Source organism: Erinaceus europaeus, chromosome 8 (assembly GCF_950295315.1).
Source record: "Erinaceus europaeus chromosome 8, mEriEur2.1, whole genome shotgun sequence".
Classification (NCBI taxonomy): domain Eukaryota; kingdom Metazoa; phylum Chordata; class Mammalia; order Eulipotyphla; family Erinaceidae; genus Erinaceus; species Erinaceus europaeus.
In genome coordinates this window covers 28,449,878-28,470,572 of record NC_080169.1, presented here as the reverse complement: position 1 = coordinate 28,470,572, position 20,695 = coordinate 28,449,878, and the positions used below count along the sequence as shown (strand labels likewise).

The 20,695-nt window shown below is 45.4% G+C and overlaps 2 protein-coding genes across 2 annotated transcripts in view; one reads left to right on the top strand and one right to left on the bottom strand.

Moving 5' to 3' along the window:
• Positions 1–15,714, bottom strand: part of IGF2BP3 (insulin like growth factor 2 mRNA binding protein 3) — a 164,412-nt gene extending 148,698 nt beyond the window's left edge. Inside the window, exons 1-2 of the mRNA XM_007523954.2 lie at positions 14,882–15,714; positions 13,527–13,587 (exon numbers count right to left, since the gene is read on the bottom strand). Of these exons, the coding sequence (XP_007524016.1) occupies positions 13,527–13,587; positions 14,882–15,056 (236 nt within the window). The 5' untranslated portion in view covers positions 15,057–15,714. The remainder of the gene's footprint in view (positions 1–13,526; positions 13,588–14,881) is intronic.
• Positions 1–20,695, top strand: part of LOC103114303 (cytochrome b-c1 complex subunit 10-like) — a 530,783-nt gene that overhangs the window by 67,257 nt on the left and 442,831 nt on the right. The gene's annotated exons all lie outside the window — the stretch shown is intronic.

Here is a 20,695-nt window from a genome sequence, read left to right as displayed (position 1 = left end):
AAAACAAAAATTTTAATGACTGTCAAATTTCTACACATACCCCCAGAAGGAAAACTTTCCATATTTCGACTATCAACAAATATATTAAACGTACTCATTTAAATCTAAAGAGGAAATAATGTAAAATTGTCATGCCAATTACTATTGTGATAGTATATTAACATTTTATATTGTCCCCCAATTCCTATATATATATCACTTTCACTCTAACCTCCCAGACTTTGATTACCAAGTATGCACTTGATTTCAAAACAATTTCTGTCTCATAGTCCTCAGTCTAAGAAGCTGCAAGCCAAGATTCTACAAAACTGGGGAACAATGTGGGACATTCAAGTGCCAAGCAATTCACTCTGGATACCCCTCTACTTCTTTTGCAAAACAGAGAAAGAAAGAATGAATGTGGGGGCCAGACAGTGGCACACCTGGTTGAGCATACATGTTACAGTGCAAAAGGACCCAGGTTTGAGCCCCCCGTCCCTAACTGCAGAGGGAAAACAGAGTGGTGAAGGAGGGCTGCAAGTGTCTCTCTGACTCTCCCTTTCTATCTCCCCCCTTCCATCTTGATTTCTATCAAATAAATAGATAATTAAAAAAAAATTAAAAGAAAAAAGAAGTTAAAAATGAATGAATGAATGAATGAGAGAAGGAGAGAAAACCACAACTCCAAATGCAGTGGACTTCAAGATCAAGCCTAGGTTGTACACGTGTCGAAGCAACACACTATCCAAGTGATTATTATTCTAGACTTTCTTTTGCAATCTATAACCCATCCTCATGAGGAAGAACTGTGGCACTAGGGGAAGCTTTGATGCTATGATGTCTTGCTCTCTTTTTCTCTCTGAGGGAAAAAGAAACAGCAGCCCAGTGTAGTTAAAATAGCACATGCTCAAGGTCCTGCTTTGAAGGGAAGAAAGCCACGTCTCATGAGTCACAAGCACCTGCCTGAGATAAAATCATGTCCTCTATGTCCTCGTGCCCTCTGTTCTAGTCTTATATCTCCCCGTCAGCCCCGCCTACTTCTCTGCAATTCATTTATATAAAGATGAAGCTGCTAAGAGAGATAAGGCAAAAATAGAAGTTTCATTTTCTGTCTTGAAACAGGATGTCCATGTTTTTACCATATAGTAAGCCCCAGATTCCAGACCACATTTATTTACTTTTCCAGACTACCTGGATTTGTCTTTTTCCTACAGGGAGATGATAAACCAATCCTTTAAAGAAGTCAAACAAAATTTCTTTTTACTTCAGAGAAAGCAAGACACAGGACATCTTTGCTCCAACTTGCCGCTGCAAACATGATCCATCTGCTGTGTAAGCTACTTTGAGGATTTGACAACTTAAATGAGAGGAATGAAGACAGGGCAGAGTTGCAAGACCTGGATGTGGTGGGTTCCATTAATCGCTTGCAGTGCCTTGGGCAACTCACTTCTCCCAAAGCTCTAAGGAGAAGCCTTGAGTAAAGTTACTAATACCACTAAACCAAATATCTATTGTACTATCTCATGTTATCAGTTTTTCCTTTCTTAAAGGAATAGGTGTTTAACACAGAAAGGAGAACTTTATAAATCAAAGGCCTTGCATAGACAAAATATTTAAGTTATGGAGACCAAGTCACCTATCCCACAATCAACTGATCCTAACACATCACTTAATTTAGGTAACTACTGTGGTGAAAGGCAGGATTCATTATTTGAGGAAGAACTACCAAGGACCTTGTTTTTATTTATTACCAGACACTGCTCAGCTCTAGCTTAAGGTAATGTGGAGGATGAAACCTGGGACTTCAGAAACTCAGACATAAAGGTCTTTGGCATAACCATCATGCTATTTCTCCCATCCCAGATTTTTAAATAGGCAAAAATTAAAGGGTTTAAGGTACTTTTAAAAAGCTTTTTATAGGGGAGTTGGGCGGTAGCGCAGCGGGTTAAGCGCACGTGGCGCAAAGCGCAAGGACCGGAATCCCGGTTCAAGCCCTCAGCTCTCCACCTGCAGGGGAGTCGCTTCACAGGCGGTGAAGCAGGTCTGCAGGTGTCTGTCTTTCTCTCCCCTTCTCTGTCTTCCCGTCCTCTCTCCATTTCTCTCTGTCCTATCCAACAATGACATCAACAACAATAAAAACAAGAGCAACAAAAAGGAAACAAATAAATATTTTTAAAAATCTTTTCAAAAAAGTTTTTTATAGGGAGCCGGGTGGTGGTGCAGTGGGTTAAATGCACATGGCGTGGGAATCAGACGGTAGCAGTGGGTTAAGCGCATGTAGCGCAAAGGGCAAGGACAGGGGTAAAGATCCCGGTTCCAGCCCCCGGCTCCCCACCTGTAAGGGAGTCGCTTCACAGGCAGTGAAGCAGGTCTGCAGGTGTCTATTTTTCTCTCCCCCTCTGTCTTCCCCTCCTCTCTCCATTTCTCTCTGTCCTAACAATAGCGACATCAGTAACAACAACAATAATAACTACCACAACAAGGACAACAAAAGGGAAAATAAAAAACGCACATGGCGCGAAGCTTAAGGACAGGTATAAGGATTCCAGTTCTAGCCCCCGGATCCCCACCTGCAGAGAGTCGCTACACAGGCGGTGAAGCAGGTCTGCAGGTGTCTTTCTCTCCCCGTCTTCCCCTCCTCTCTCCATTTCTCTCTGTCCTATCCAACAATAACAGCAGCAATAACAACAACAATAACAACGACAATGATCACAAGGGCAAAAAAAGGGGAAAAAAATAAATATTAAAAATCTTTTAAAGCTTTTTATGGCTAAATTTTTATGAAAAAGAAATTGATGTGTAATTTATTCCAACATCCTAAAATAACAAATTGCAGGGTATGGTAAACTTTGTTCATGATATTTAGAAATGACTTGGCCAGTAGTTTTAACCTTATAGTCAAATCAACTATTTTAGACAACCACATGGAAGCACTGTTTTGGAACGTAAAAGATTTCAAAGTATTTTCCAAATGGGTATTAATAAAAAGCAGAATAGGTCCATGCAAAAGCTCATAATCACAACTAGTATTAAAACATGCAGACCTCTGAGGAACCATTTGAGCAAATTTTACCTCCTCTCCTCACAGCTGGGGGATAATTTGAAAGTTTTACCTTCTTGCCCCCCCCTCCCAATTAGCCAACAATCTTATTTAAAAGTTTAAGGGTTTTTTTAATTTTGTTTATTAATGAGACAGATAGGAGGAGAGAGGGAAAGAGAGCAAGAGAATTCCTCTATTACATGTGCTGCTGGGGACTGAACTCTGGACCTCATGCTTGGGAGTCCAACAATTTATCCACTACGTCACCTTCTGGACCACTGAGATAATTTTTAATTTTCTTTTTTTTCTTAACTTTTTTTTAATTATCTTTATTTATTGGATAGAGACAGCCAGAAATTGAGAGGGAGGAGGGGATAGGAAGGAAGAGAGGCAGAGAGTCACCTATAGCACTGCTTCACCACTTGCAAAGCTTTCCCCATGCAGATGGAGGCCAGGGACTGGATGCTAGGTCCTTGCACAGTATAACATGTGCGCTCAACCAGGTGTGACACCACCTGACCCCGAGATAATTTTTAAGGTTAAAAAAAAAATCTTGACAGCACGTGGACCAGAATGATGTCTGGTTCTTTCTCTCTCCTATCTCTCTCATAATAAATAATTTTATTTTAAAAAAGGGAGGGCAGGAGGTAGCGCAGTGGGCTGAACACACATGGTAGGAAGCGCAGGGACCAGCTTAAGGATCCTGGCTGGAGCCCCAGCTCCCCACCTTTAGGCAGGGGAGCCGCATCCCAGGGCTTCCCAGGGCTTCCCAGGTCGCTTCACAGGTCGTAAAGCAGGTCTACAGGTGTTTATCTTTCTCTTCCCCTCTGTCTTCGCCTCCTCTTTCCATTTCTCTGTCCTATCCAACAACAATGGCAGCAATAACAACAAAGATAAACAACAAGGGCAATTCTTCTTCTAGCGTTTGCCCTTCTTCCGTAGCCAGTCAACAGCGTCAGGTTGAGCCTGATGTCAAGTTTCGAGACCTCCTTTGAATCTGGAGAGGTGGCAGTCGTTGACTATGTGGGTCATAGTCTGTCTGTAGCCGCAGGGGCAGTTCGGGTCGTCTCTGGCTCCCCAGCGATGGAACATAGCGGCGCACCGGCCATGGCCTGTTCGATAGCGACTGAGCAGGGCCCAATCATAACGTGCTAGGTCAAAGCCGGGTTGACGCTTGCAGGGGTCTGTGATGAGGTGTTTGTTCTTGACCTCAGCTGACTGCCAACTCTGAGTTGCCAACAAGAGTCTGGAACAGAGAAGTTCAGTGTAGGCGTAGGGGACCAGATTGGGTGACGAGACATCAAGCGTTGGACAGGGTGGGCGAAGATATCCGCGTATATTGGCAGGTCCGGTCGAGCGTAGACGTGGGAAATGAATTTAGATGATGCTGCATCCCGACGAATATCTGGCGGGGCGATGTTGCTAAGAACTGGCAGCCATGGAACCGGGGTGGAACGGATGGTTCCAGAAATTATCCTCATGGAGGAATATAATTTGGAATCGACCAAGTGGACATGGGGGCTACGGAACCATACTGGGGCACAGTATTCTGCAGTGGAATAGCATAATGCCAGAGATGATGATCGTAGTGTGGAAGCGCTCGCGCCCCATGAGGAGCTGGCCAGTCTTGCAATGATGTTATTCCTCGCGCCCACCTTTGCTGCAGATTTTATGAGATGTTTGTGAAATGACAGAGTGCGATCAAGAGTAACACCAAGATAGACTGGCTGGGCTTCATGCTGGATTCTCGTATCATCAAGCTGCACATTAAGCTCACGCGAGGCCGAGGCATGGTATAGATGGAAAACAGATGATACCATTTTTGCAGTGCTAGGGATTAGTCGCCATTTTTTACAGTAATCAGATATCAGAGACATGTTTCTCGTGAGTGTTTCCTCGAGGATGTCGAGGAAACAAGGGCAATGAAAAGGAAAAATAGCCTCGTGGAGCAGTGGATTCATAGTGCAGGCACTGAGTCCCAATGATAACCCTGGAGGGGTTTAAAAAAAATGAGTTCTCCCCCAAAGGGAGAAATTTTTAAAAAGTGAAGCAGGGTTGCTGCTATCCTTTTCCTTTTTTTTTTTTTTATCTCCCCTCCCATCTCAATTTCAGTCTCTAACCAATAAGTAAATAAAAATGTTTTGTTGGTGTATTGTACCAAAGTAAAAGACTCTGGGGTGGGTGGATGGGGAGAGTACAGGTCCAAAAAGGAGGGCAGAGGACCTAGTGGGGGTTGTATTGTTATGTGGAAAACTGAGAAATGTTATGCATGTACAAACTATTGTATTTACTACTGAATATAAAACATTAATCCCCCCATAAAGAAATAAAATAAATAAATAAATAAATTTTAAAAAATAAAGTCTTGGGAGTCGGGCGGTAGTGCAGCGGGTTAAGCGAACGTGGCAAAGCTCAAGGGCCTGCGTAAGGATCCCGCTTCAAGTCCCCGGCTCCCCACTTGCAGGGAGGTCGCTTCACAAGCAGTAAAGTAGGTCTGCAGGTGTCTATCTTTCTCTCCCCGTCTTCTCCTCCTCTCTCCATTTTTCTCTCTACCCTATCCAACAGTGATGACATCAATAACAAGTACAACAAAACAACAAGGGCAACAAAAGGGAATAAATAAATAAATAAATATTTTTTTAAAAAGGATTTACATGGGCAGGGGTAGATAGCACAATGGTTATGCAAACAGACTCTTGTGCCTGAGGCCCTCTCAAGTCCCAGGTTCAATCCCCTGCACCACCATAAGCCAGAGCTGAGCAGTGCTCTGGTTAAAAAAAAAAAAAAAAGGATTTACTTATTTTAGGAATAGAGAAAAGAAAGAATTCAAGAGCATCACTCTGGCATACATTGTCCGGTATCAAAACCTGAACCTCATGCTTTAGGGTCCACTGCTTGATCCGCAGCTACTTCCCAGACTTCTGTGGGGGGTTTTGCTTGATTTTTTATTAACAGAGCATCACTGGCACATACAGAAGCAGGGATCAAACTCAGGGACTTATGTTAAGTTCACTATACTCACCTTTAAGCAGAAATTGTAGTTTTGAGCCACTATTTTTGAAATGTTTGAGATACTTTATTAAGCAGTAATAAGTAAAACCCTGTGATGGCAAATGGAATCAACTTCCTAAACAAATAAATGATATGGGGCTGGTTAAGTAGCCCCTTAAGCTTGCTACTTTGCCATGTGTATGGCACAGGCTTGAGACTGGCCCCCCACATTGAAGGACACTTCAGTGCTATTGTTTCTCTCTGCCTTTGTCTTGCTCTATCTGAAAAAAAGTAAAATAAAGTGGTCTGGGAGGTGGCACAGTGGATAAAAGCATTGAATTCTCATCCATGAGGTCCCGAGTTCGATCCCCAGCAACAAATGTACCAGAGTGATGTCTGGTTCTTTCTCTCCTATCTTTCTCACAAATAAATAGTTTTTTTTTAAAAAAAAAAAAAATAAAGTAAAACAAAAATACTAAGTAAACTTCTAAATAATTTGGTTAAAAGATACGCCGGGGAGGCAGGCGGTAGCACAGCGGGTTAAAACGCAAGTAGTGCAAAGCGGCAGGACGGGTGGAAGGATGCTGGTTCAAGCCTCCCGCTCTCCACCTGCAGGGGAGTCGCTTCACAGGCGGTGAAGCAGGTCGCAGATGTCTTCCCCTCCTCTCTCCATTTCTCTCTGTCCTATCCAACAATAACGACAACAATAATAAGTACAATAATAAAACAAGGGCAACAAAAAGAAACAAATACATATTTAAAGAAAACAAAAGAAAAAGGAAGAAAGGAAGAAAGGAGGAAAGAAAACTCTAATAATTTCAAATTATCTCTTTTGGGCTGCAGAGAACCCCTTGGATAGGTCCACAGAGCCTCAAGACCATGTGGCGTGTACTATAGAGTATACTAGGGCACCAGAGGAAGCTCCAGTGCTGTAGTGTCTCTTCCTTTTTGTGTGTCTCTAGCTGAATGAAAAAGCAATCTAGAGGAGTCAGGCAGTAGGGCAATGGGGTAAGCGCACATGACACAAAACGCAAGGACCAGCTTTAAGATCCTGGTTGGAGCCCTCACACACACACCTGTAGGGGAGTCACTTCACAGGCGTGAACAGGTCTGCAGGTGTCTTTCTCTCCCCATCATCCCCTCCTCTCTCCATCCTATCTAACAACGACGACATCAATGACAACAACAATAATAACTACAACAACAATTTTTTTTTAAAGGGGGCAACAAAAGGGGAAAAAGAAAAAGCAATCTGGAAGGGTGGGGCAGTGGTACACTGGGTTAAGTGCACATAGTATGAAGCACAAGGACCGGCATAAGGATCCCGGTTACAAGCCCTGGCTCCCCAGGAGTGGGAAGAGTGCTTCACAAGTGTTTTTCTGTCTCTATCCCTCTCTGTCTCCCCCTTCTCAATTTCTTTTTGTCCTAACCAATAATAATAATAATAATAATAATAATAATAATAATAAAGTGGTCCGGGAGGTGGCACAGTGAATAAAAGCATCGGACTCTCAAGCGTGAAGTCCTGAGTTCAATCCCCAGCAGCACATGTACCAAAGCGATGTCTGGTTCTCTCTCTCCTCCTATGTTTCTCATTAATAAAGAAATAAAATCTTAAAAAAAAAAAAGAAAAAGAAAAATGCTTCCAGGAGCAGTGGATTTGCAGTGCGGGCACCAAGCCCTAGCGCTCACCAAGCCCTCTGGAGGCAAAAAAAAAAAGACAATCTGGAGGGGTGAAATTAAATCCCAGAAGTGGGAGACCTCAATTTCACAAAATTAAAACAAATCCCAATTATGTCAAATGGTCTAAGGATAATAATCTTTTGTTTTGTAGCCAGAGTTATCACTGGGATGCCACACCTGCATGCAGAAGCACCAAAGCACTGCTCCATTGCTTATAAAGTTTCCCTGCTGTGGGCACTTCCATATGCTGGCCAGAGGCATGAACCATGGTCCTCACACATGGTAATATGTCTAGTTGGTAAGTCACCTCTTGGACCCTAGGATAATTTTCTAAAATACATAGTTTATGTACTATGATATATAGATATATAAATATATGTTTCTTTACCAATACTGTGTATTTGCTAAAAAGCCATTTCAGACCATGATAAATTAGGGCCTCAATCTAAACTGAGTATTAAAAATCCAACTCCATTTATAAACACCAGATTTGCCGGGCAAAGATCCTAAGCATACCAATCTTACTCCTTGGTCACTGTTACCACACTGCCACCTCCTGTTTTATGACTCTGGAATCTTGAATCAGTTGATAAAGGAAACTATGCTAAGAATAGCATAGCCCTCTCCTTCCTCCCAGACCAAACCAGCCCCCAGAGTGACTGAACAGACAATTCATACCTTTCAAAAATTAGTTACTGCTAGAAGAGTTGCTGCCTGAACATGGCTAAAGATAATTATAACAGTGTTGGTTCAAATTAAAAAAAGACTCAACAGCTTTACTTTAATGCAGAACCCCAGACCTATAACACATTAACTACAGTGGTCGGCTCATAAAAGGATTTCAAAGAATGGCAAAAATAATTTCCCTATTATGGACTGTCCAAAGGGACTACACATGCAAAAGCAACCAACTTTCCATATTGCAAAATAGAAATGCAAGCTCCTTACAGGGACAGCCCCAATCTTCGCAATTCCCAATGATATTTTAAAATCTCCGCTAATAAGCAATTTCTTTCAAGCAGAATTATCAAAATTCAAAAAGCTGCCCCTTGTAGATAATGGCACTTGGTAGGGCTGAGTGGTGGGCACACGAGGTAGAGTGCACACATCACCATGCACAAAGACCCAGTTCAAGCTCCCAGTCCCCACCTGCAGGTAGAAGGTTTCACTAGTGGTGAAGCAATGCCGCATATGTCTTTCTCCCTATCTCTTCCTCCCCTCTCAATTTCTCTGTCCTATCAAATAAGTCAATAAATAAAGGTATTTGGCATAAATCAAGAATGTAAATGGATCACACAAAAAGAAAAGTCAGAAACAGAAGGCAAGATTCTCAATCTCCACTGACCCAAGAATGTCATGTTTTTATAAGCTCTCCCTTGTTAATGTGTGCAGTCACACAGACTGCTGTTGGTTTTATGTTAATTAACAAATTATTATTCTAATAAGGTCAAGGTAAATGTTTTTTTTAAAAAAGATTTTATGTATTTATTAGTGAGAAAGATAGGAGGAGAGAGAAAGAACCAGACATCACTCTGGCACATCCGGGGATCGAACTCAGGACCTCATGCTTGAGAGTTCAAAGCTTTATCACTGCACCACCTCCAGGACCACCAAGGTTAATGTTTAAACTCACTGAAGTTGTACTGAGAGAACAATATGAAACCAAGGAAATCCCTTTGGCTACAACCACATAAGGTGTTCTGCAAAACTGACTTTAAACTCAGCACTCCAAAGATAGCCTTGTTTATGTTTCTTTACCAGCCACAAAAATATCCTAACATTCAAACCTTGAGTCTCTGCATGTGTGAGAAATCTCCCCCAGTTGACAAGATTCACCTATACCACACTGATAAAGACAAGCACAGCTTTTCACAACTAAGTTTAACTGTTCAGTTTTTGTTGTCCTAACTAACGGTCAATTGCTGGTCAAGACACCAGGTATATTTTATACCTAATAGGTATTAAAATGTGGATCTACTAAGTCACCTAGTAGTCACTTAATAGACTTTCAATCTCAGTAACTTCTCTACATGCTACCCAATTTACAAAAGTACAAACCAAGAAAACAAGATACTCATTTCTTTGAGAAACAACAGTCAACTTGAGTTTAGGTACCAGCTTGTTTTAATGAGTCCTTCCTGTAAAGAAGTATTAGCAATATCCTATGTCTCACCTTTATTCAAATATATCTAGCTTAACCTTAGGCAATGGTAACTAAATCATAGGAAAATTTAAGTATGAAAAGATAAATATAAAGTTATTTTCATAATTTGAAAAATCCATGGAAAATCAATTAAAACCACTATCCTCTCAGTTCTCCATGTCAGCAACTTTTCTGTTCCTTCTCCCATGCCCAGTGCCCCACAACATAAAAAAGGACATCCGTAAAATTTAGTCACATAAAGAACCCCACGAGAAATTCAGTGGCCCTTCAAATCAAACTTAGTCACAGTCTTTCAAAAATCGTAACTATTTTCATACTCATTCTTATCCCCAAATGGAACAAAATTAAGTTTTATCTGAGTGAAGCCGTCTTCAAGTACTATATCTTTCATACTTAAAATAGTAATTGCAACACTAGCACAAATATCCAATGCAATCTCTTTATTCTGAACACATAAAACCTCAAACTCCATGAATTACTGCTATAATCTTCCCCAAGTGAGGGGTATCTGAATGCAGAAAGGCAACATTCCTTCCACATTCCCTTGAGACTTCGGTAATCAGGAGCTAAACTTCCTCCGAACCAAACTCAACATCGACTCTTCCTAAAAGGGTTCCCACCTGAATACAACTACAGTCAAAATTGAACCAGCCTGTGAAACATCCAATCACCTTCTGGGCCTGCCCCCCTGGTTTAGTTGCAGCAAGTCCATTCATCCAGCTCAGAATGCTGCCATAAGCACTCTTCAGCAGAGGACTCCCATCATGCCTTACAGAGCAGGTATAAAGGTCATTCCTGTGCATATGCATTCCTGCCTCAGATGCCCACATCAAGATGAGATGGAATGCAATGACTGCTAAGCACAAAGAACCCCACCCAGAGCCAACAAACTCAGTAAAGACGGGTCAGTGGCATTCAATCACTGTCTCCAGTTCCGCCTCTTGACCTTCTCCGATAGGTACTAGGCAGCACAGCAAGAGCACTAAGCTAGCTAAGCTGCCTTCTTGCTCTCTTCCACAGCCTCATCAGACAAGGAAGCAGCCTACATAAGGGAAACCACATCACAGCTCCAAGGAAAATTGTAATACCGATTTCAACCAATTCTGGGTAGAGAAAGAAAAAAAAAAAAAAGGCTCCACTTTCATTTTCAGCAAATGACTAAAATGTAAGCCAAGGGTTTTATTTAATCATTCTCAAAATCAATAAAAAGTTGTCTCTATTGTACCCACTCCTGTTAGTTTTGCTAGTTAGGTAAAATCACCTTTAATGTTAGTGTCAAAAACAAATCCATTATTAATAAACAGAAGAGACTTCCACTGATAAAATTTTGCTACCACTGGTCACATTGTATCTATGTACTTTCCTAAGGAACTGAGGTTCCTTATACAGTAATAAGTATGTTATTAGGTTGGTCAAAAGCCTTAATAAGAAACAAGCAATCTACCAGATGTTTTTAATTTAATTCCCTATACAATGGTGAGAAATTCACACCAGGTTAAAAAGGAAAATCAGGAGAGGGAGATAATCTGCTTTTATATGAACTGTATCCAAAAAGCTCTAAAACAATTTTTATCTTTACATTCAGAGCCTCTCAATACGTTAAATTACCTAGTAGGGTATCTGCATTTCCATGTGCAGGATCCAGGTTCCAACCTGGTCACCACATGGGAGAGACACCACAGCAACAAAAGAGTAAGTTTCAGTGCTGTGGTATCTCTCCTCTGAGTGAAAAACTGGCACAGATTGATAAAACTGTGTGTGTTTGAGGCCCTGGTTACAAATACACAATATTAAACTACAAATCCTTCACCACAAGTAATTGCTTACTCTTTATCAAACATCTGAAGAGAAGACAATGATAAACATGAAACCAATTAGATTATGCTCCCCCATAGGTACACAATTCACACTGCATCTTTTGATATTTCACTCAAATTTTCAGCTTTTTTTTTTCCCCTCCACCGGGGCTCGGTGCCTGCACCATGAATCCACTGCTCCTGGAGACCATCCCTTCCCCCCATTGCTGCCCTTGTTGTTTTATCATTGTTGAAGTTATTATTACTATTGTTGTTGCTGTCGTAGGATAGGACAGAGAGAAATGGAGAGAGGAGGGGATGACAGAGAAGGGGAGAGAAAGATAGACATCTGCAGACCTGCTTCACTGCCTGTGAAGCGACTCCCCTGCAGGTGGGGAGCCGGGGCTCCAGCAGGGATCCTTGACAGTCCGGTCCTTGCACTTCATGCCACACGCGCTTAACCCACTGCACTACCTACCACCCGACTCCCTAAATTTTCAGGTTCTATCAATATTAAACCAAGATCAATTTAGATATTTGTCAGTACATATTCTATTATTTCCTAATCTGTTTTTGTTTGTCAACAATTACATTTTACTACATTGAGTAATTTAACCCCTACCAGTATTCTCACTAGAACCAAATTGTTACAAGGTCACCTCTTTCCAATTACTCTAATGAAAACTAAGTATGAAATCAAGAAATCCCCAAGAATCCAAACCATCTTACTACCAAAAACAATACCAGAAAAACACATAAGATGAAAGAGCTCAGTCAGTCTACAGAGGCATTTCAATGTTATGACACTTTGTGTAGTCATCTCCCTCACTGGCACAAAGGAAACAGGGAGCAAAACTCTCCTGCCCTCCAGCACACACTTCTCACCAATAACGAAGCACACACACACAATCCTAGTTTAAATTAACTTCCAGTTAATTGCTTGACCCAGGCTGGAAGTAGGGGGATGGGAGGAGATAGAAACCCTAACCTCACCTTGCAAAACTCAAGAAAGGCACAGGCAACTCCAGCACCAGGAGGGAGCAGCTTTCCAGTTCAGAATTAGAGAGCCAGGATTTGACCTGCTCTTGAGAAAGGTGCCATATTTCCATTAATACTCCAGAGGTTAAGACACAAAAGTCTACTAACTCTGTAAAATGACCTACTACATAAACTCTCCACTACAAAGAAGAAAAAATGTCTCCTCCGTCTTTTGTCTTCATAGTTTCTTAGTGGTGGTTATTTGTAAGCAAAAAAAAAAAAAAAAAAAGGGGGGGGGTTGAAAGGAGGGGTTGTGGAGGACAAAGGCAGGTTTACAAAAAACAGAATGTAGTCTGGAGTGACTGAAAGGCACTTCTGGGCAACAGCAACAGCCCAGGCACACACACACTCACTCACAGTTCACCAGCCTGCGCTGGAACACAAGGGGGTAAAGACAAATTCCTGAGAAGTGTGGATGGCCTCTCAGACTGGTTGCCGCCAATTCCGGGCAGAGAAGGAAAAGCGAGCCACACCCTCTCATGTCTACAGCTGCTTTCGCTTATGCTATAGTTATGAGGGCGGGGGTATCACTCACTGCTTCCTAAATCCTACCGAGCCCCAAAACTGCCCTCTGAGACTTTCGGTTTCCTATTGTAGCAATTTGACCTACTCTGTCAAAGAAACTTAACCTGTGAAAGTTTCCCTGACCAGTTACACTGATAACAATAACCTAGGCAGGGGCCATAAACAAGCCCTCCATTCCTTTGCAGCACTAACCAAGCACACATACCTGAGGTGCACACTTAGAAAAAGGAAGCACAGTCGATTTCTGTAGAGTTGAGACCCTCTTTTCTCCCAATAGTGGAGTGAAAACAGATTGAGAGCAGCAACTTACCTTTGCCTTTTGGGGACCGAGTGCTCAACTTCTATAAGTTTCCCGTGCAGTTCCACTTTACCTGCGAATAATTAAGAAAGCCAAGACTGTTGTCAGACTTTACCGTCTGTCCTGTCGGGAAGGTCCCGCACAGCTCAGTAAGTGGAAACCCCCACTGCCTCCTCACGTCCGGGGGTGGGGGGGGGCGCGACACCCGGATGCGGCCCACCGCAGAGAGAAGCCCCGCACCACGCGGCTGGGAAGCTGACACCCCCACACACACCCACACACACACATACACAACGTGGGGCTCCAAGTGTGTGTAACTTACAGACGGATGGGGCGAGGGAGGGGGAATAAGTTGGCTGACCCACGATTTCATCTTCCCTGTCCCCATCCCCCAGGCTCCACGCCCACCTCCTGGGGTGGGGAGCCTTCCTGAACACACACACACACACACACACACACACACACACACACACGGAGTCCGCGGGACAGATGCCCACCTGCACAGAACCGATTTGGGGAGGGAGCCAGGAAGGCTCTCAAGAGGGGGCACGCGGGTCCTTCTCCAGGATTCTACCCAGACCCGCTGGGTCTATGGAGTGGTAGGTGGGACAGACTCAAGCAGCAAGGGGAGCGCAGAAAAGAGCGGGCACCCAGAGGTGCAGCTGGGCGCGGGATGCACCAGCGAGGACGGGGCGGCGCCGGCCATCGGGAAAGCAAGGAGCCCCCGGAGAGACTCGGCGCTGCCTTCCCGGGGGGCCTCCGGTGACCCACCCGGCCGCCCCCGCCCACCTGCCCCTCGGCTCCAGGGACCCGCGGGAGCAGGAACATGGAGCCCAGAGCGCGCTCGCTCGCTCGCTCGCTCGCTCGCTCGCCTGGCTGGGGAGAGGGAAGCTGGGGGCCGCCAGCGGTGGCCTCACTCAGTCCGCTTCGGGGTGGAGGGCACTTTGCATTCTCCCACCCAGGGGGGCTAAAAGGAGAGGTGCAGAGGTGAGGGAGACAGCAAAGCCGGCGCCATACGAGACGAGCCGGGAGGAAGGAAGAAGGAGAGTGCAGGCGCCGGCGCGCGGCTCCCAGGCCCGACATGCCGGAGCCCGCAGCATGCGCCTGGGCCGCGCCGAGCGCCGAGGGCCCCGCGTCCAGCCCGCCGCCTCCCCCGCCTTGCCCCCCGGCCCCAGCGGCGCCCACCGCCCTCCCGGCCCCTCGGGAGGCGCCTTGACAGCGCGTCTGCCCTCCGCCCGCAGAGCCCGGGCCTGGGTGCAGACTCCGGGGCCTGGCTCCGGGCCCCCGACCCCCGCAGGCCCCGGCGAGGGTGGCGCAGGGCTGGCAGCTGGGGGAGCAGCACCCCGCGGGGCCGGGCCGGAGCCCACCTGAAAACGCCTCGATGGCCTTGAGGGCCCAGCTCTCCTCCGGACAGTCCACGAAGGCGTAGCCGGTCTTCACCAGGAAAGGTCCCGACACCGGGATCTTGGCGTCCTTGAAGATACTTTCTAGGTCCGAAGAGACGGCGTTCTCACTGAGGTTTCCAATATACAGTTTGTTCATTGTTGAGTGGTTAAAAAAAAAAAAAAAAAAGGAAGAGGGGAAAAAATGAAAAAAAAAATTAAAACCACCCACAAGGATGGATGGATCCGGCGGGTTTTGTTTCCCTCGTCTTGTCGCCGTTAAAACACACACACACACACACACACACACACACACACAGTAAGAACCAAGAAGCAAGAAAGAGGAGCGAAAAAACCAGTTCCGAGGGCTCTTGGTTTTGGTTTTTTTTTTTTTTCTCGTTTTCTTGGTATTTAAAAAGAAAAGGAAAGAAAAGAAAAAGGCTTACTACAACCCAAACGCATCAACGAGTCCTAACTCCGAGGAGGCGGGATTAGCGAGAAAAAGGAGGCGGAGGAGGAGGTGGGGGGGAAAACTACTTTTTGTCTCTTTCCTCCCCAACCCCTTGGGCTCGGCCAGCGGACTGTGAAAATATCACACTACGTGCGGGCAGGCGCCGCCTCCCCATAAAAAAAAAAAAAAAAAAACCCGAAGGGTGACTGGCAGGAGGGAGGGGAGGAGGGGGGGAAGGAGGAAGGCGCAGGAGGCGGAAAAAAAAAAATCAGCTCCGAGTGTCCGGCTTTTTGAATGAGCCACGTGTTCAAACTACAAATCAACGTCTCACGTGAGGAATCCCAGCCCAGCGCCACAATTAGAGTGGGTTTCGGGGTGGGAGGGAGAGAGAGACACGGAGAGGAGGGGTAGGCGGGGGAGGGGAGACGAGCAAGGGCGAGGGACCCGGAGGAGGCAAAAAAAAAAAAAAAAAAAAAGAAATGCACCAAGAGCCACAGCCGGGACGCTGAAGGTGGGGTGGCCGAAGGAGTGTATTGTCACAACCCCAGTTTGGAAAGGGTTATCTGGTTGGGGCGGGTCCTAGGGGGGGAGGGGAAGAAGAGCAAAATACTGATTTTTTTTTTTTTATGAGGTTGGGGTGGGTGATAAGTAGGTAATTCCTCAGCTCTAGTGACCAGAGTTATCAATATTCGATTTGTTTGTTGTTGTTTTTTAGGTGGGTAATGAACAAATCAGAGTCACAATTCCCAACTCGCCTCGGAGGCTTTGATGACATGAGAAGTGTAACCTCGGCTAATCCACGAGCACGTTTCCAGGGCTCGCAGGGGCGGAAACGCGAGCGGGTGGGGTGGTGGGTGGGTGGGGGCGGGAGAGGGCAGGCGCGCCGCACCCAGGGCACCCAGCTCGACCGAGGCTCCGGGGAAGTGGGGCGGCCCCCGAGCCCGGGCGGTGGGGGGATGGGAGCCGGCGACGTCCTGGGCGGGTGTCTGGGCGACACCTCCTCCGCCTCCGCCTGCGCTCGCGGTGGCTCCGGGCTCCACGTTTGCCATTGGTTGCGCGATTCAGAAAAAGGCTCCGGGATAAATGAGGCCGGGGGCGGGCTTGGCCACCGGTGGGGGAGGGGAGCTCGGAGGTCGAGGTTCCTGGAGTGGGCTTGGGGGCGTCCGGGACCTCCGAAGCCGGAGGAGGCAAGTCCGAGTGGGAGACGGGAGGGGGGGGGGGAAATCGGTATTTAAAAGGAAACGATTTCTTCCTGTAGTTTTTAAGAGGAGGAGTGGGGTAGACTGGCACTTTTATTTAAATGATTTTAGTTGGGAAGACTTGGGGCTTTCAAACAGGAAGACAGCTTTGCCTTTTCCCTAGGTGGTATTAGCACTTGCACGTTTGTTCTAGTCCTTTCTGCCCGCATTTGGCCATGAGAACTATTCATAATTACCCCCTGCCTGTCACAAGTACTATGGTGGGCTTTAGGGGGAGGGTCTGGGCCCGGTGGAGTCTTCCTAGGCCAGCAATTTTATCACTGGACACGGGGAATACGGAAATGAAAGGCTGTGCTGGGGTGCGAAATCGCCAAGTATCGTTCCAATGATTGTGTGCTCCATTCAAAGGCTTCACGCACCAAAAGCTTGTATGGTTTTAGCAGGTATTCCATGGAAAAGATATAAACTGCTATTTTAAAAGATGAATGAATTCTATGTAAGATGTAAGTATGATCAATCTTTAATGACGTGGTACTCTTAGTCGTAGAAAAAAATGTGTAAGAGAAAATACTGTGATGTACATTGAAACACCTTTCAGTAATTATGACATAATTATCATATGAGGTAGTGCCCGTATGTAGCATTTTGAAAGTGTGTTTTCCAAGTAGAAAATGGGTGGCAGGTTACTTTTTAAATATGTGAGATTTATTGTATGGTAGAAAGAGTATTTACAGTTTTCTTTTTTTCTTTTAAAAGGAACTTATTTTGTAATTTTGTGTGAAGGAACCGGAAGATGCCAGATCATCCATTTTAAATGCAACTGTTCTAACAGGTTTTTCTTTCCTGTCAAGCAAATCCAACTTTTAAACGTAAACTCACTTCCACGATATTTTCATTCACATTTAAGTTACTGAAACGTTTGTACTTCAGATGAGATGGCAGGCACAAGCTTATGCAATAGTGTTTTAAAACTGTAAGTTATACATTGAAAGAACTTTTGTGTATGTGTGGTGAAACCAAGTTAATGGTTTAAATTCAGCTACTTAAAAGAACTTACGTATTTTTTCTTTGTATGTACTTTGAAAACAAAATCAACTCTCAAGAAAGAAAATGTGAATTACAACTTATGTAGTATGCAAAATGTAAATATCAAATTAAGAGTTTACTTTTGCATGTACCTGTTGCATATGATCAACAGCAATTTGGAGAATGGTACTTTTCACTCATTTAGTAATATTTACTTTTCTAAATACCACCTAAGCTTGTGTAAGTTAATCTTAATCACTTAAGTATTAGTAACTGTTCACCAGTACAAATTATATATGCCTGACTTGCATATAAAGTCAATTGCCTAATGTCTTGGATTGCTGACTGCACTAAAGCTGAAACTTAAGAAAATACCTACGTCTAAAGCATGAGATAAAGTATTTATTTTCTATAAATACTTGCCCATGCTTGTCCGTGACTATCAAACAAATATAACAGCTGGAATTTAAAACAAGTGTGTGTTGTTGTGATGAAATATGTTCCTGTGAACTTAATGTGTGTATTTTTGTATTAAATTGGATACTCCATCCAGGATCTTAAAAATATACATGAGTGGGGGTCGGGCGGTGGGTTAAGCGCATGTGGCGCAAAGCGCAGGTAAGGGCGTAAGGATCCCGGTTCAAGCCCCCGGCTCCCCATCTGCAGGGGAGTCACTACACAGGCAGTGAAGCAGGTCTGCAGGTGTCTATCTTTCTCTCCCCCTCTCTGTCTTCCCCTCCTCCATTTCTCTCTGTCCTATCCAACAACAAACAACATCAACAGTGGCAATAATAATAACCACAACGAGGCTACAAGGGCAACAAAAAGGGGGAGAAAATGGCCTCCAGGAGCGGTGGATTCATGGTGCAAGCACAGAGCCCAGCAATAACCCTGGAGGAAAAAATATATATATATTTTACATATATATATATATATATATATGAGTGATATAACCCCAGACAGCAAAAAGAGAGGCAGATACAGTTCACTTCAAATGTTCTAAGCATTTGAAGGATAAGTGTATATTCAATAATTGAGTAATCATACTGATACTGGGGTTTCAAGTGCAAAAATCTTTGTTGGATTTTAAGAAATGAGTAAGGTCAACCAGTCTTTTAATGGATTTCACACAAGAAAATCTGGGGGGACTACTGAAAATTCTTCATGAAGCATTTGCAGCTCCTCATCCATGTGAGCTCCATGAAGAAGGGATTCCTACCCATTGTATATGCTCAGATGCAGCTGAGTCTTTCCAACTGCAGCCTGTCTACTCTTTGGGACAGCTGCACCTCCTCTTTATCTGCAAATCTGACGGAGATTTTTTTAAAAAAATGTTTTGAGAGTCACTGTAATGCTAAAACAGAAAAAAATCTGCTTGTAAAGTCAGCTGCCACTCCTGTATTCGCAGGTTAGGGGCGGAAATTGGGAAGATAGAGGGGAAAATAACATTCTTGTTACTGCCCTTCCTAGCTCCCCGCTGGCCAAGGGTAGAACCCCTCCGTGGCGGGTGTGCACTCCATGCCCGCCGCCTTGCCTGGGCCTCATAGAGGGTTTTTTTTTTTTTTTTTTTAATGCAAGCTCTAGCTCCCTCCTACAGCTCTCTTGGACTCTGATCTGTTTAAGCCAGACGCGTAATAAGTAATAAACCGGTTCTGACCCTCTCTTCGGAAATCTATTTTGTTTAAAAATAAAAATAAAATAAAATGGTGCCGGCGGGGGGAGAGGTGAGAAGATGGGCTTCTTTCCTCCTCCCCCTCCCAGCTCTGCCCAGGCAAAGGGCAGCCTCCCTGCAGCTCACGCCGGAGCGGGGGGGAATCCATCGCCTGCTCGTCTCGGAGCCCCTTGACCGCTGGGCTGTCCTCGCGGGGGGAGCAGGCGCCTCCCGACCTCGCTGGGGGCTCCGGCAGCACGGCTTAGACGTGGGGGGCTCGAGAGAGCCCCTAGCGCGGCCCTCGAGGCACTCCCCACCTGAGCTGCGGCGCTTTCACCACCCGCCCGCACCCTCCGGTCTATTTCAAGTGCGCGTGAAGGACTCCTCCCTGGAGCCGGGGTAGGGGTTGCGTGGTACCCACGGAGAAAGCCCGCAAGCAGACCGGGGCGGAGCCGCGCGGCGAGACCGGCGCGCAAATGCGGCCCCGGGGCGGGGCTTCCGCGCTGCACGGGGCCGACCCGACGAGACCGAGTTGAGCAACCGGCGAGGAACGAGACACCGCCCCTGGCTGGGACGGGGGCTGCGGGGGGGGGGGGGGGGCTCCTCCGATTGGCGGACCGGGCGAGCCTATCACCGCCGCCTGCCTCCGCCCGAGCCGTTTGCTGGTTTCCATTCATTGGCCCCCGAGCCGCCCCTTCATTTCCATCTTTTGTGGCGCGAAAATAACCCTTTGCTCCCTCGTTGGTTTTGTTGTTGAAGGGTGAAATTGGGGCTCACCTCGTCGTGGCCTCTTTTCTACCCCCTTCACAGTCAGACCCAACTCCAACCTCCCAAGAAAGGTAACCGAGGAGATGCAAAAAAACGAAGGGCAGTGCGTGTGGATTCCGCCCCTGGAGGTGGCCGTGTGGTGCGGAGCCCCCGGAGGCGGTGGGTGCGCTGGACTCTGCAGCTGGGGTCACTTCGTCTCCCCTCGGGTTTCCAACATCTTAGCATTTTTACTTTTTTTTTTTTTTAATTAAAGCAACAAAATACGTTTCCAAATGCCTGAACTTAACTGGGCTTCTAGAGAAATCTTTTCGACTACCCCCACCCCTTCCCGTCCCAACCCCCTTTGTGGTCCACGGTGTTGTTTTAAGCAAAACTAAACAACCCCTCCCAAAAAAAGCAAACGAAAATTCCGGGTAAAATCAACAATACCGAGACCACGTTTTCGTTGAAGCTACCCCAAAACCAAAGCTAAGACCGACCTTGGAGGATTAGCGATTTCCGTAGCAGAAATACTCCAATTTTACTGACTTGTTGGATCCGATGAAAAAAACAAACATGAATTTGGCTGGGAAAAGCACGAAACAAACGAATTAATCGTTTACTTTGGTAACTGAAAAGGCAAACAGCCACGGTGATGTATTCTAGGTAAGGGTGCCTTTGGTGCGTTTGCATTTCTCTTGGTCTTTACACAAGTAAAGATCAGA